Raw genomic sequence first — 16,306 nt, 5'->3', positions numbered from 1 at the left:
CTTACGGTGGCAACAGGGGCTTTCTACCAGAACTGGTCTGGCATTGCATGAATTTCACACATACAAAGCCGGGCAGCTTCATGACTGACGTCCTGCTGAACCGTATTGGCTCTGAGGGTCTAGGGCAAGCACACCCTCCCCTGCAGCAGGCAGGTCACTCACCTGACCCCAGGGTCCGCAGGGAGGAGCGATCGTACTTCTTCACCCAGGCATCACCGTATTTCAGCAACAGCCGGATAGCCGTTGGGGCACCATAAAACTGATTGATCTTTAACCTCTCTACTGTCTCCCAATACCGACCTATGGAAAGGCCCAAGTTCAGTGTCAGCTGGAGAGCCCACCAAACACAATCTACTTTAAACTTAGAGATCAGCCAAGACTTCCTGAGTGCTGGGCATGTGCAGACATGCATATGTCCATCAAAAGGGATTCCCCCCACCAGTGAAAGACGGAAAGAAGCCCCATGGGATGGGTCTCCAACAGCCGCTCTCCTCCCAGCACTCCCCAGATCCATGAGCAGCACATTCGGGAACAGTCTTTGCCTGGCTAAGGGGGATGGCCCAGTTCAAGGCAATACTACATGGATTTGATAACCTGTGGAGCATTACTCCGTCACACTTACATGGGCCCTAGACTGGTGCTTCTTCTGGTGACAGCACAGCTGCCACTTCGTGTGTTCCAGGGAGCAGGCCCACGTGCGTGGCACGCACACCCGATTCCTGTAAACCCACCACCACACATTCCCTCCACATGGGACACTGAGCTTCCAGGGGCTGAAGTGGGGGCCTGAGATGGCACCTGGGCCACGGCTCTTAGTCCCTGGACTTGCCCCTGTAACTTCTTCCATGAGCACACCCAGCCCCCGAAGGCAGGAATGGAGCGGGGGAGGTGATGACGCACACAGCTGTCAGCACTATGGAACGCTCAGGCTGCAGCCCCTGGGCACAGCCACTATGATCTGCTTACATTAAAGCAAATTATTTGGAGATGCTGTGGTGTGTGGGAGGACGATGCCCAAGGGAGCCAGACATCACCTTGTCCTCAAAGTCATCTCAGTTTAATGGAGATGGTTCTAGGCCAGGCATAACATGTCTGAGGGACGGCCCTGAAGGTTCAGGGGGCAGGGCTGGGGAAACAGAGGAGGTGGGCAGCTGGCCCTGGCTTCGAGAAAGGGCTGGATCTGGGCAGGTGGCCTAGAGGTGAGACAGATGCCAAAGTGGTGGCGGAGGCCGGCAGTGTAAGGCAGAGGGCAGGAGTGCTGGAGCGGGGGCCTGGAGATGTCCTCCAGTGCCAAGTCACACTTCCTGCTGCTGCCCACTGGCTCTTCCTGAAGACCCAGTGCCTGGTCCCACCCAGCATCTCAAGAGCAGGACTGCGAGAGCCACACCCTCACCAGAGCCCGGGCATCGCCCCTCCAAAAACCTCTCTGCAAGCCTCGAGCCTGGGGCTCCCTCCCCTGACACCAGCAGAGGGTGTCAAGCAGAGTTCACCATCCTTACCAGCATCGGGGTAAACTGGGGTGCTCTCAAAAAGGACGCTGGTGGCACCATTGCAGAGAGGCCCATACACCACGTAGCTGTGTCCTGTAATCCAGCCGATGTCGGCCACACAGCCGAAGATGTCGCCTGGCTGGTGGTCGAACACAAGCTGCAGAGACAGGAAGGGAGCATGAGGAGCTTGTCCCCCCATCCCACCATGTTTGCCACGTCACTAGGAAACAGCCGTGCGTGCGTTGCTGTCCGTAACTGTGAGAGGCGGCTGGCTCCTCAAACGGCCTCCAGCAGCAGGACAGGCAGGGCACTGCAGAGCCGTCTAGTGTGTTTAATGCACGGACGCCTTTCTGCATTACCTATGCTACAATTTTTTAAATCCCTTAAAAATTGCAAAAAATAAAAGCCAGAAAGGCCAAGAATGGCATCAAGCACCATCAGCTTTGAGGAGCATGAGAGGACAGACCTCTGAAACCCCTTCATCCTTCCACAGCAGCCGACCGGAGCCTGATCCCATCTGAGGATCCAGCCTCCCATGTGCCGGAAACACAGAGGGTAGCAGGACGATGGACACGCCCCAGACCAAAGGACACCAAAGAAAAATGGCTGGACGTGACAATGGCCAAGTGTAAGGAAACCGGGGAGCCTCAGCTTAAAAAGATTTAAAAGACATATCAACAATATTTTAGGCCAGGCGCGGTGGCTCACACCTGTAATCCCAGCACTTTGAGAGGCCAAGGCTGGCAGATAACTTGAGGTCAGGAGTTCGAAACCAGCCTGGCCAACATGCTAAAACCCCGGCTCTACTAAAAATACAAAAATATTAGCTGGGTGTCATGGCGCATGCCTGTAATCCCAGCTACTCAGGAAGCTGCGACAGGAGGGTCGATTGAACCCAGGAGGCAGAGATTGCAGTGAGCCCCACGAACACACATTTGGATCACAAAACTATCAGAAGAAAAACAGGGCAGAGGCATGAGACACATCAGGACATAGAGGAATGGGCTGTGGCCAGATGGGCCTCAAAGGGGCTGCTGAGAAACCGGCAACCTTCCATTTCTTGATCAAAGTGGCATCTGCCTCATAATAATTCATTAAGCCACACATTTAAGTTGGGTGGTTTTCTGTACCTGTTCTAAAAAAAACTTTTAAAACTCTTTGGATGAGTGGCCCCCAGTGTCCTGCTGCTGCAGTTACATGGTCAGATTCTCCGGGAGCTTCCGGACAGGGCAGTGGGGGCCTGCGGCAGCCAGGGACCTAGGAGCTGTGGGGTTGGGGGGACTCGAGGGGCCCTGCCCCAAACAGGCCAGGAAGAAGCACTGGCTTCTCATCCCTACGGGCCTCGCTCTGCAGCAGGAGGACTTCAGCCCTGCCCCTGCCCAGAGTCCTGCCAAGGGCCCAGCACCACCCTGCACGGGCCTGTACCTTGTGGGTCAGGGCGGCATAGAGCAGGTAGCCCGCCTGGGTATGGACAACGCCCTTGGGCATCCCGGTGCTCCCCGAGGTATACAGCATGAAGAGCATGTCCTCGCTGCCCATGCTCTCTGGGGCGCACACAGGGTCCTCCTTGGCCATTTCCTGCAAGGGAGAAGAAAGAAACAGCCCGCCGAGGGCACTCAGCGTCCCTGAGAGTAGCACTTCCCCTCCGTGGCAGGACTTGACACATGGGATTCAGAGTTCACCTGCTTTGACCTGCCCAAGTTCAATTCCAAATGTGAAAAGGACACAAAACCAAAGGGTGGTGCAATCACTTGTGTTACAGCAAGTGTTTCAACATGCTTGTGGTGGTGGAGTTCTGTCTTCCCAGTTAGTACTCAAGCTCATCAGATACCACGGAGGAACCCTGGACACCTCTAGGGAACCCAAATTGAGAACCACAAGCCGAGAAGCCTCAAAGCCAGCTAACTTGATAATGACTCTCCTCCTCACACTGTGCAAAGCGAGGTAACCCACCTGCTCCAGCGGGACGTCCAGATCCCCCATGTGGACCTTGCTGTCTGTCCTGTGAGCCACCAGGACATGCTGCACGGTGGGGCAGTGCTGCACAGCCTGGTCCACTATTTTCTTCAGCTCCACGACACGCCCACCTCTGAGTCCTTGGTTGAAGGTGATAACCGCCTTGCACTTGGCTAACAGAGACAACACAGACATTTCTGATGAGTCTCCTCTCCGCTTTGATCCTTACAGCTCTGGGTCACACAGGACATCCCCGGCCTAGGAGTGTGACAGACTCAGTCCAATCTTGAGTAAAAGACCAACAAAAAATGTGAGGGGCCGCCTGCTCTCCAGCCCTTGTGTGCCATGAAGAAGCGCTAGGCCTTTGCCCAGCTCTGAGGATAAGGGGAAGGAACCAGAGAGAAATTACTTTGAAGCTCAACTCTTCCTCCTTGAGTCAGCACCATAAAGATAATTTCCCAACCAGACTTCCACCTTTCTCTCCCGTCTGCCAAGGAGTGAACCCCAGGGGAGGGGCCATCATACCACCTGCAGCAATCATGGTGGCAGAGAAACACAGAGAGGCAGAGACAGAGAAATCTGGACAACCAGAGGCCAAGCGCAAAGGTGTCCCATGTGGCCAGGCCCTGTCTAGAGTGACCTGTGCGGGCTAAGAGCCTTCACTGTCCAGAGATTGGAAGCCACACCCTCTTCATCTGGCTCCAGATCCCCAAAGACAGTCCACCCCTTCGCTCCTCAGGCTAGAAGGCTTCCAGCTGTTGACCTGCGGGACCCTCCCCGTGCATCTCCAGCCTCATCTCACCCTCCATATTTCCCTCCCGCTGCAGGGCACCTGCCTCCACTAGGCCCTCATGCTGCACTCCTCCTCACTCAGCCTGTGCCTCTGCCTTTCCCTCCACCTGGAACTCTCTCTTTAAACCTGACTAAATTCAATGCACTCAGATCTCAGCCCACAGAACAAATTCTCCTTCAGCCATGTGCCTCTCCCTAGTAGCATCTGTCATTTGTCTGAGTGACATTTTATTAACATCTGTACTTTGATGGTCTCCACACTTGTGACCAGGCCCCCAGGAACAAGGATCAAGGAATTCCAGGGTTTCTCCCTCCCGAGGCCCACCTCCTCACCATCATTGATCCTCCCAGCTAAGGACTCCGCACTGAAGCCAGCAAAGACGACTGTGTGGACAGCTCCGATCCTGGCACAGGCCAGCATTGCTGCCACAGCCAATGGGGACACCGGCATGTAGATAGCAACACGGTCCCCACGATGGACTCCGTACCTCTTCAGTGTGTTGGCCAGGCGGCATGTGGTCTCCAGCAGTTCCCTGCAGCACAGGGAAGAGAAAGCCATCAGAGATGGAGGAGGGCCAAAACGCAGAACAGTTTGGGGTGGAACAAGACGGCAAATTGTATGTTGTATACACCCGGCCCAGTGCCAGGATGACAAGCACTTGAATACTTACTGCATAGAACGCACTTTTCCAGAAAAAGCAAAGTTTTTAACACTCGTAGATCTCTATTGGCAGAGATTCACTGCCACATTGCTAGGCTGATAAGGCTCTCCTTAAGTCTACTTAAGGCAAACAGGAGCATGGGGGAGCCACAGTGACACCATTTAGAATTAATTCCATCTTAAAACTAGCAAGGCACGTTCCTTGCCAGTCACGAGCCACAGTCTTAAGACGTTTGCAGATGAGGAAGCAACTTAAAACCTGCAAAGACAAACTCTTGCAACAACAGAATGTCCAGATGTCCCAATATTACATACTACGTCACATACGCTTTTTTTTGTTGTTGTTGCTGTTGTTTTTGATACGGAGTCTCACTCAGTCACCCAGGCTGGAGGGCAGTGGCATAATCTCAGCTCACTGCAACCTCCACCGCCTGGGTTCAAGCGATTCTCCTGCCTCAGCCTCCTGAGTAGTTGGGACTACAGGCGCCTACCACCCCCAGCTAATTTTTGTATTTTTAGTAAAGAGTAAAAATTTAGTAAAAATTTAGTAATTTTTGTATTGGCCAGGCTGGTCCTGAACTCCTGACCTCATGATCCGCCCGTGTCAGCATCCCAAAGTGCTGGGATTATAGGTGTGAGCCACGGAAGCAGCCAACAAAGATGATTATAGGCATGCTTTGATGTACTTACACACTGAAATGCCAAGGATAACTTTCTTTCAATCAACAAAGTAATAAATGTTGTCACCTTGTCAGCCTACCTGCAGGGAACCATAGCTCAGCTTTTACATAAATAAGACCTCTATATAAGAAAAACAAAAAACAAAGGCATTCCTCTTCCTGCTGAGGATGCCCTGCTATGGAACTGAGTAGCTTTCAATAATCCATCTCTTCTCGCTGCACCTTCTACCCGCCTTGGATTCCTTCCTGACAAGACACAAGAACCCTCCCTTGGGATCTGGATGGGGATCCTCTTTTCCAGCAGCAGTTTCTCAGGGACCACAAGTGTCTGAAGCATAGATCATTATGGTTCCAAAACTCCTGAAAACGTTGCCCTCCAAAAGAAAGACGGATCTCTTAAGACATTTAGTCGAGATACGATAGGTCCCAGATTTCTGAATCAACACAGGCCAGGGGCACCAAGCAACGTTCTCAGTGGACAGGGCCCCAGGCCCAGATAGGGTGGACCGCAGCTCTGTAAAGCCACAGTGAGTCCACAGGGAGGGAAGGCCGCATGCAGGACAGCCACATCTCCCTGCAGCCCCGGGACAGCATGGGCCGGTAGAGCAAGCAGCCAGGCTTTCACCCCAAGCTAGGGGACCATGGACGAGGGGAAGGGAAAGTACTGGACACAAGATGGGTGAGGGGCATCCCCGCGGCCCCCGTGTCCTCCGCCACGTGGCCACATCTACATGGCGTGGGTGCACTTCCTCTCTGGCCACTCTAGATCCTATCACCAGGTTCACCCGCCAATCAGGGCACGGCATCTCCCTGGGCAGGCGGATTGGCTCGGCACTGACACCTGAGCCAACCTGGTGCAATCAGAGTCAACCATACTGAGACTGGGAGCTCTCGAGAGCCACCAACTTTCCGGGCGCGCAGCGGAAAGTGGAGGAAGCAGAAGCGATCCCCAGGCGGTTTTTCCTTCCGGCGCCTCATCCCTGTGAATCCGGACCTGGCAGTTGCATTAATCACTTTCCCACCCTTAATGTACTGATTTTAATCAATTATTTGCAACAAAAACAGCTAACACAGAAGGAAGAATGAGGAGAAGCCAAGGCCGCTTCTCTCTGGGCGGGTCAGGCCACCAGCCGGCGACCCCTGCCCTCTGCAGCGTCCGGGAGAACAGATCTTCCTCGGGCTCACAAGGCCCCTGGCAGCGTGTTTGCACAGCTTTCCGTCTGTTCAAAGGGTAGTCAAGGAAAGGGCTCCCAGGAACGGTGAAGCTCAACATTCCGGGAAACCACAGCGGAATGAAAATGAGCGGTCCGCAGCTCGGGCAGGGGCCTCAAGGAGGCCTTTGTTTCTTCCCAAGGCCGTCTGCAGAGGGGACCGCATGAGAACCGGATCGCAAGGCCAGCCCGCAGTTCTCCCCGCACCCAGCACGCCTGCCCAGCCTGGCTCTAGCGGCCTCTTCTGTAGGATTTCATCTTTCTCCTTCAGGCTTTCAGAACGAGGACAAAGACGCCATTCAGTGGTGCCCCCACCCCCCACCCCTTGCCAAGGTTTATGGTAAGAGAGAGAACACTCTCCCGAAAAACCCTCAACACCAAGCTCTACAGAATCTAGGGCTCAGAAACACTCCTGCTACTCCAGGGAGGAGCCTGGCGTTGCCTGCGACCGGCTCAAGAGTCGCTCAAGAGTCCACTCAACATCTTCGGCCAGACTCCGTTTTCATAGTTCTGAGAGCTTAAGCCTCATTGCTAGGAGAGATGAATGCTTGAATGTATGCTCACTAGTCAATGGTGATGAAATGCAGTCCCTGTTGTGTAGATGGAGGGCAGCAATCTGAAGCCAAGAAAGGACATTGGATTGTCCCTACAGAAAGGCCTAGGGTAGGTTTCTATAGTAGCTGCCTAGGAATGGGAGCTTATCTTTCTGAGCTGCCACGCGACTATCTGAGAACCAGCAAGCCCTCTCCACCCTGTACAGCTGTCACAAGTATTCATCAGAAGCAAGAATGACTTGGAACTCTGCCAAACATTCAGTAGGTATTGTCTTCCCCATAAGATGGAAACTCAGAAATCTTTGAAATCATTTTCTAAAATGACAAAAATCAGCTAACTCACTTCAGTGAATTCCTAAGATGTGAAAAATCCCATTTTAGGTACCTTGGGGGTGAGTGAGGTATTTGCACTGGGGAAAGGAATTGACAGGGAAAGTGTCCTCCAGGAGTGCAGCTGCCATGTGGAAATGATGGCACATGTGAAGGTGTGCAGGGCACTGGGCAGCTCAACTTGGTGGTACAACCGCTGGGGGTGGCAAAGAAGGGCAGCAGGAAGAACTTTCTGGATAGATTGGCTATTGGGAGGAGGCCTGAGGCAGAAAGAAGAGTGGTGACTTCTGCCCATAAAGGGCAGAAGTCACCCAGTCACTGGAGCCGGACAGCTAAATGACAGCCTCCAAGGAGGGTCTAGAGACCAGCGTTTCCTGGAGGACTGAGGGGCCTCAACATGGGCCCAAGAGGTGCCGCTGGGTCTGGTGAGTCCCACACTTTGCTGCTGAGTCTAGAGGAAAGGCTTCTGATAAAGGATTGGATCCAGGTAAATCTCAGAGCTCTGTCCCTTCCTGTTTTCTCTGCCAAAGTCATCAATAAACCTTTAAGGGGAAAAGATCCTCGGATGTCATGCGGTGCAGGCTCCCTGGGGCTCTGAAATCTGGCAGCCATGTTCCCCCCCACAGCAGTCCAGCCTCTGCTTAAACATCACAGAGCCAGAGCTCACCTCATGGGGCCACCTCTCTGTCACTTTAATAGGGAAACAGTCTACCAAAAATTGGACCAAGATTTACAACTCTTCAAATGCTACACCTCAGTCCTACCCTTAGTCTTTTAAAGCTGCCCAGAATAAATCTAATTTGTCAATGACAGTCTTTCAAATGCCTGAATACTCCCTGCCCCTCATCTTCTTTGAAGCTTTCCTACCCCAGGTTCTCTGGTCCAGCCCTCCATGACCACACTCAAACTACCAAAGCTTTGGGGGTGTCTCAGTAGACACCTCACACTATCAAATGGACCCCACATTCTCGTGGTGCCTGCCCAAAGCCGAATGTGGATACCCAGGCCCTTGACCTCAATTCTATATTTAATCATGTTAATTAAGACCATATGGATTTTTTTTTTTTTGAGACAGAGTTTTGCTCTTGTTGCCCAGGCTAGAGTGCAATGCGAGATCTCAGTTCACCAAAACCTCTGCCTCCTGGGTTCAAGTAATTCTCCTGCCTCAGCCTCCCAAGTAGCTGGGATTACAGGCATGTGCCATCACGCCTGGCTAATTTTGTATTTTTAGTAGAGACAGGGTTTCACCATGTTGGCCAGGCTGGTCTCAAACTCCTGACCTCAAGTTATCCAGCTGCCCCGACCTCCCAAAGTGCTGGGATTGCAGGTGTGAGCCACCACGCCCAGCCAACCATATGGAATTTTTAAATACCTGACAGGTGGCTCAAATTCAACATGAAGTCACTAACCTACAACCTCCCAACCCCTAGTACACATAACAGATGCCCTTTAACTGGGGCTTTCTCATATTATGGTCATGGAAATGTTTTGTATTTTTTTAAAGCAGACTTTCCATTTATCCCAATCTAATTCCATCTCAATTTCTCCGCATCTCTCCAGCTGACCTTTTTTTTTTCTCTTTGAGATGGAGTCTTGCTCTATCACCCAGGCTGGAATGCAGTGGTGTGATCTCGGCTTTCTGCAACCTCTGCCTCCCAGGTTCAAGGGATTCTCCTGCCTCAGCCTTCTGAGTAGATGGGATTATGGGCACGAACTACCACGCCTGGTTAATTTTTGTATTTTTAGTAGAAACAGATTTCACCATGTTGGCCAAGCTGGTCCTGAACGCCTGACCTCAAGTGATCCACCTGCCTGGCCCTCCCAAAGTGCTAGAATTTCAGGCATGAGCCACCACACCTGGCCGAATTTTGAAGCCTGGATTTTTAAGTTTAAACTCTCAGTTTTCATTAGCAGTATCCTCCAGACATATATCATTGGAAAATAGTCAGCAAACTCAGGTCTTCAAATCACTGAAAAATAAATTATCCAAGTAAGTGATCCTGCCATCCCTCAAGTTCTCAGAAACTGAAAGCATGTTTTGGATATTCATGATTCCTCAGACTTCCACAAAGGGAAATGTTACTGTTTCTCTATCAGAGAGCTAATGCAGCCACTCAGTGATGGTGCCTTAGGCTGCAGTTGCAGGAAACAGTGGCTTCCTCACCGCCCGCAGGATCCTCCTATGTAGCACCAGTGGGTTTCCAAAGCATGGGGACATGTAGCTTTCTGAGTCACTAAAATGAGTTCGAGTTTTCCTTTTAAGTCCAAGAAGAAATACAACACTTGTTGTTCAGGCACTGAGCAGGATATTTAAGTCTGTCTGTAATGTAGACTCTTCTGGGTCAAGCTTTTGGTGTGGACCAATGCAAACGATGTGTACAAAAACACACATTTAGCCTCGTGTTCCTGGCCAACACTAGGACAGTGCTGACTGGCCTTAGGGAAGGAAGAAGATTTATTGTCAACTCTTAACATCAACTGGAAATGACTTTTATCTAATGCTAAAGATATCATCTGACTGCAAGTAATTGTAACCAACATGATAACTGTCTGAACTCCCTACAAATGCACCCCGCCCACACTCCCACCCTCCAAATTTAAAATTAGTCCAAAACAGGAAACAGCTAGTAACAGAGTTCAGAGAAAAAAAGGGGAAGACATACATTGTTATTTGTTTATTTATCTATCTTTCAATCAGAGTCCATTTTGTCATGATTCATATTCAAAGTATCTTTTCCTCCTAGACATTTCCTGATGAGGGCCCAGGGTAAGTCAGTCCTGTGTGCGCTGTTGTGTTTAAGAAACAAATTAAGGCTGGGCATAGTGCCTCACACCTTTAAGCCCACCACTTTGGGTGGCTGATGGGGGCAGATCACTTGAGGTCAGGAGTTCAAGACCAGCTTGGCCAACCATAGCAAAATCCTCTATCTACTGAAAATACCAAAATTAGATGAGTGCAGTGCTGCCCATCTGAATCCCAGCTACTTGGGAGGCTGAGGCAGGAGAATCACTTGAACCCAGGAGGTGGAGTTTGCAGTGAGCTGAGATCCCACCACTGTACTCCAGCCTGGGTGACAGAGCAAGACTCTGTCTCCAAACAAACAAACAAATTGAACATGCATGATTGTTACTTACAATGATTCTGGCACTCAGTATTCATGAAATAAACATTAGCTAATAGACTTCTTTGTTATCCATCAAATACAGGGGCTGCTTGGGTAGAGATTTGGGTTTTGCTTATTACCGTCTTCCTAGTATCTACCTAGCTAATATAAGGTGCTCAAGAAATAATCTGTTGAGCAAATGCTCTGAGAAGCAATTGGGAAGGACACCTCTCTGAGAAACCAGCCTAGATACTTTGTATTTTCTTCCGCCAATAAGGGAAGTAAACCGAGGTGATGGTGTTGGTAAGTGAAGGCCTCTGGCAGACACAAAGCATTTCCCGGGCACAGTTAGGGGACTCGGGGAGGCCAACTCCATGGTCTGGAGGCAAAACTTGAAAGGACATTCCTATGCTGTCTCTAGAATTTGATATTTTCTTCAGCACGCTGTGTCAGAAAGATGAAGGTGAGAAGAAAGCATCAGAGGGAAGGGAAGCCTGGTGAGGCAGACCCCTTCTCACACAGGAGGAGCGCGGAGACCCACGCAGGGTGTGGACAGCCAACTTGGGTCTCACAGACCCAGGCCTGGGGAACAGATTCCTTCCCTCCTGGCAGACTCCTCTGGCCCTGAAGCCAGCAACCCTCATTCAATGGTGGTAACATTTGTTCCCTCTGCTCCTTACCACCACTGAGAGAACAGAAGGCCAGGAAGTCAGTGAGCAGGGCTCATAAACCAAGTATGAAACTTCTCATGTCATTATTTGATGTCATGACCGTGACATTCAGCAAAGAGAAGCTGCAATGATAACGAAGTGGCAGCCGCACTTGAACATGAATAGTCCCAGAGCTGCTGCTCACTCAGGCACGGTGAGGGCCCCCAGGAGACATAAGCTGAGTAACCAGTAATGAGATCACTAAAGCTATGTGTGTTTTAAATTCCTTATGGAAAATGAAAGTCTCGTCCCTGAGGTTTTGCTAGACCCTGTGGAAAGTACTGAACCTGCCTGCAAGTTTATCAGTCAGGAGAGTCTCAATGAAAGCCAAGCAATGGCTGATCGGAGGACAGGGTTCCCAGCGCAGCCCCCCACACTACTGGGGCCTCAATTATCTCATCTGTGAAATGGCGTAATAATAGGGCCCACTACCAAGGTGGTCATGGAGAACCAAATATGAAGTTGCAGGCACCTCTGAAGGTGACCTGTAAACACAGCGGCCATAATGACTGCAGGAAATACGAGAAGACATGGGAAAAGAGCATTGTTGAACACTGATAGACCCTTAAGAAAGGTGAGCACATCAGGTGCCTCCTTCTCAGGAGGGCAGATGCAAATTGCTAGGTTGCCTTATGCAAGCTTCAGTCTCGGTGTCGCTGGCTCAGGGCACATGTGCCTCACCTGTGCAAATGCCTTGCATGAAGCCCTCCCCTGCACAGTCCGCCTGCTGCATGTCCCCAGAGCAGGGGCTGACAGCAGGATTGGATCTGAGAAGGATGCCAGCCTCTTACAGTTGGGGTTGCTGCCAGCCTGGGGTTCCAGGCACTCAGCCCGAGGCCTGTGTTTCCAAAAGGCCAGAGGAAAGGCGAGTCCCCGCCACGTGCTCTGCACAGCCCACCGCCAACCCCGGTGTCGTCCTTGTCACCAACCCCCCTGTCGTCCTGTAGCTGCCTCTGCTGGCTACTCCAGCTTCTCCAGCCATGCTTGCCTCCCACTGCGAACACAGGGAAACTCCCCTCCAGGCCCCTGGCCTTCTGGCGCCTCAGCATCCAGCAGATGTTTCCTCCCCAAGCGCATCCTCCCACCCACCCTCACCCCGCCCCTGGTTCACAGCCCCATCCCATGGAATGAGGACAGAACAGCTATCAAGCGAATGTCCTGTTCCCAGGGCTGTTCCCAGTGCTTCCCACAGAGAACCCGCTTAACTCTCACAGCAGCCGGTGGGCCCTGAGCTCCCGTTCCCTTCTTCAGTTTCCTGCTGAGGAAATTGAGGCACAGAGAAGCTGAGCCACTTTCTCAAGGCTGTTCAGCGAAACGAGTCAGAACAGGATAGAAACCCAGGCCCGGCCCCACTGGCCTTGCTGTCAGCCAGTTCCTCGGCAGCAGAGCCACTCCTGTCCTACCACACAGGCTCCCAGACTTCAAAGGACCGGCCATCTGCCAGTGCTATCATTATTTATGTAACATTTTTCTTGACTTAGAATTCCAAGAATGAACCAAAGGCTCTGAACCTGAGGCTGATTCTCTGTTCAAAAGGGAAAGTTAGCGGTAGAAGTACCAAAAGCCTCCACACTCATGGAGGTTCAGTAGAGCCTTTCTTGTCACCAGAATGGAGGACGGGGCCAAGGGTGGGTGTGTGGGTGTGGGACAGCATTTTCCTTCATTGTTCAGTGTTTGGCCACCCGCCCCTGGGTAGGCCTCCCAGGCACAACCCAGTCAAATCCCACATGGTTAGTTTTTCCCTTCTCCTCTGACCAGAGCCCAGCATGCAGTCAGCTTCTAAGAAAATCTTGTGGGATGAAAGTACCAGGCCAGACTCCAGAGAAGCTCTGTCCTCATTCCTGTTAACGCCTGGTTTTCCCTTGGACCTCAGCACTTGGCCTTTGGCACGAATCTTGTCTCCAGAAAGGAAGTTCTTTCCCTTCCAGACACAAAGCCCAGCTCACATGACTGCGGGAACCAGGTGTCAATGGCTGAAGAACTCTGGAGGCTCCTGCGGGCTGGCAGCCCAAGACAAGAGCACACTGGGGGACCGGAGTTCTGGAAGCCAGCCCGGAGAACAGCTGGTGCCCTGGCTGAACATTCACCCGCTGCTGAACAGGCTTGTTTACCTCCCAGGAGAGAGCCGCAGAAGTGAGTTCTTTCCCTGGTGGAATTTGGAAAGGGATGTAGGTTTCAACATTCTGTAAACATTCACTTTCCCCTGTGGTTAAAAAAAAAAAAAAACACAGGAGATTTTTTAGGTCCCACTCCAGGTTTCCACGCCCCACATGCCCTCTGTTCCATTTCTCTGGATGGCTCTACCGGAGCCCATTCAGCTGCCACAAACACAGCACAACACAGGGCAGCCAACCTCATATCGAATGCTCCAGAGCCTGGACACGGGTTGGAGGTCCTTCTATGTCTCAGGCTTTCCTGGGAGTCCACAGAACCTTCCAGACTAACACCTGGAGGAGAGTAAGCCCTGGAAGTTTGTAGACACAGTGGCACAGGTGGAAATCCAGAGAGCACAGCCGCTTGGCGTACCCATCTCGGGCCCAGAGACTTTTCCTGACTCTTGGCAGCAGCCTAGAGAAGCACCGAAATCCTACAAAGAACAGGAGGCTCCTGCTGCCCAGTGCTGTGCTGGGTAACAACCAGTTTCTCAGCAAAAGAAACCCTGACTTAGAACATTTGCCAGTGATCACGGTGCAAATATTTCTACCACTGATTTTCGGCTCCTGATAGGACTGACTGGACAAGGCAGTGGGGAGATGTGCACACACAACTGCTCCACGGAGAACGTTCGACAGCAGCGCCAGCCTGGGAACCTGCAGCCCCAAAACGCAAACCCCCCAGCCCCGGGGCAGCCGCCGCCTCTCTCCCTGCAGCCACATCCCAGATCCCCCACCCCGACCTTAAATTGAACTAATTTTCAATTATTCGAAAATTAACTAAAGGGGAAATTGTATTTTTTATTTTTTTATTTTTTTTTTTTTTAGAATAAAGAAGAGGAAGAAAGAGAAAGAGGAAGAGGGAGAGAGGATGGGGGTATTGCTTTATTGCCCGGGCTAGAATGCAGTCTAAATATGGGTATGCCTATAATTGTCTTTAATAATGGAGACGTGAAAGAAAATGAGGGAAGAGAATAGCAAACAAGGAGCCAACCAAGATTTCTTTTAAACTTCTAAGTTGATATGATGTGGTACTGATAAGAGTGTATATTTAAAGTGGAGAGTTCTGTAAATGTTAATTACATTTACTTGTTCCAGATCTAAGTTCAAGTCCTGAATATCGTTGTTAATTTTCTGTCTCATTGATCTAATATTAATGTTGAAGTCTCCCACTATTATTATGTGGGAGTCTAAGTCTCTTTATGTCTTGTATGTCTGCGTATTCCTGTATTGGGTGCGTATATATTTAGGATCTTTAGCTCTTCTTGTTGTTGCATTGATCCTTTTATCATTATATAATGTCCTTCTTTGCTTCTTTTGATCTTTGTTGCTTAATTGTAACTTCTGCTTTTTATTTATTTATTTTAGCTCTCTGTTTGGTTGGTAAATCTTTCTCCATCCCTTGTTTGGAGTCTTTGTGTATCCTTGAATGTGAGATGGATCTGGATGCAACATACTGATGGGTCTTAGTTTTTTATTCAAATTGCCTGTCTTTGGATTGGGGGATTTAGTCAATTTAAATTTAGAATTAATAATAATATATGTGAGTTTAATACTGCCATTAGCTGGCTATTTTGTCCATTAGTTGATGTATATTCTTCATTATATTGATGCTCTTTTTGATAATTTTTTTAGAAAGGCTGATACTGTTTGTTCCTTTCATATGTGTAGTGGTTCTTTCAGAAGCTCTTGTAAAGCAGGCCTGGTGCTGATGAAATCTCTGAGTGCTTGCTTATTCACAAAAAACTTTATTTTTCCTTCACTTGTGAAGCTTAGTTTGGCTGGATGTGAAATTCTGGGTTGAAAGTTCTTTTCTTTAAGGATGTTGAATATTGGCCCCCACTCTCTTCTGGCTTGTAGGGTTTCTGCTGAGAGATCTGCTGTAAGTCTGATAGGCTTCCCTTTGTGGGTAACCTGACCTTTCTCTCTGGCTGCCCTTAGTATTTTCTCCTTCATTTCAACCCTGTTGAATCTGACGATTATGTGCCTTGGAGTTGCTCTTCTTGAGGAATATCTCTGTGGTGTTCGCTGTATTACCTGGAGTTGAATATTATCCTGCCTTACTAGGCTGGGAAAATTTTCCTGAATAATGTCCTGAAGCGTATTTTCCAGCTTGGATTCATTCTCTTCGTCACATTCAGGTACACCTATCAAGCGTAGATTAGGTCTTTTCACATAGTCCCATATTTCTTGGAGACTTTGCTTGTTCCTTTTTATCCTTTTTCCTCTAATCTTGTCTTCTTGTTTTATTTCATTGAGTTGGTCTTCGACCTCTGATATCCTTTCTTCTGCTTGATCAATTCGGCTGTTAAAACTTGTGCATACTTCACGAAGTTCTCCTATTGTGTTTTTCAGCTCCATCAATTCACTTATATTCCTCTCTAAATTGTGTATTCTTATTAACATTTCGTCAAATCTTTTTTCGAAGTTCTTAGTTGCTTTAGATTGGGTTAAAACAAGTTCTTTTAATTCACAGAAGTTTCTCATTATCCACATTTTGAAGCCTGCTTCTGTAATTGGAACACACTCGTTCTCCATCAAGCCTTGTTCCGTTGCTGATGAGGAACTGTGATCCCCCGCTGAGGGAGAGGCGTTCTGATCTTGGGCATTCTCAGCCTTTTTTGGCCGTTTTCCTCCCTTCGTTATAAATTTATCCATCTGTGGT

The 16,306-nt window shown here is 49.9% G+C and overlaps 1 protein-coding gene across 5 annotated transcripts in view; it reads right to left on the bottom strand.

Annotated features, from left to right (window-relative positions):
- ACSS1 (acyl-CoA synthetase short chain family member 1) overlaps positions 1–16,306 on the bottom strand; it is a 57,152-nt gene that overhangs the window by 19,934 nt on the left and 20,912 nt on the right. For 4 of the 5 annotated variants that reach the window (XR_012519280.1, XM_074406160.1, XM_074406161.1 and 1 more), the window contains exons 3-7: positions 4,572–4,771; positions 3,444–3,619; positions 2,916–3,068; positions 1,500–1,647; positions 163–300 (exon numbers count right to left, since the gene is read on the bottom strand). Coding sequence is in view for 4 of the 5 variants with exons in the window: in XM_074406160.1 (XP_074262261.1) it covers positions 163–300; positions 1,500–1,647; positions 2,916–3,068; positions 3,444–3,619; positions 4,572–4,771 (815 nt within the window). In the remaining variant the exon portion in view is untranslated. Of the gene's footprint in view, positions 1–162; positions 301–1,499; positions 1,648–2,915; positions 3,069–3,443; positions 3,620–4,571; positions 4,776–6,493; positions 7,098–16,306 lie in introns of those variants that run through there. The other variant, XM_074406162.1, reaches the window with a different exon arrangement.

The sequence above is a fragment of the Saimiri boliviensis genome, chromosome 9 (assembly GCF_048565385.1).
Source record: "Saimiri boliviensis isolate mSaiBol1 chromosome 9, mSaiBol1.pri, whole genome shotgun sequence".
In the NCBI taxonomy this organism is placed as follows: Eukaryota; Metazoa; Chordata; class Mammalia; order Primates; family Cebidae; genus Saimiri; species Saimiri boliviensis.
This window is presented reverse-complemented; position numbering and strand designations above follow the sequence as displayed.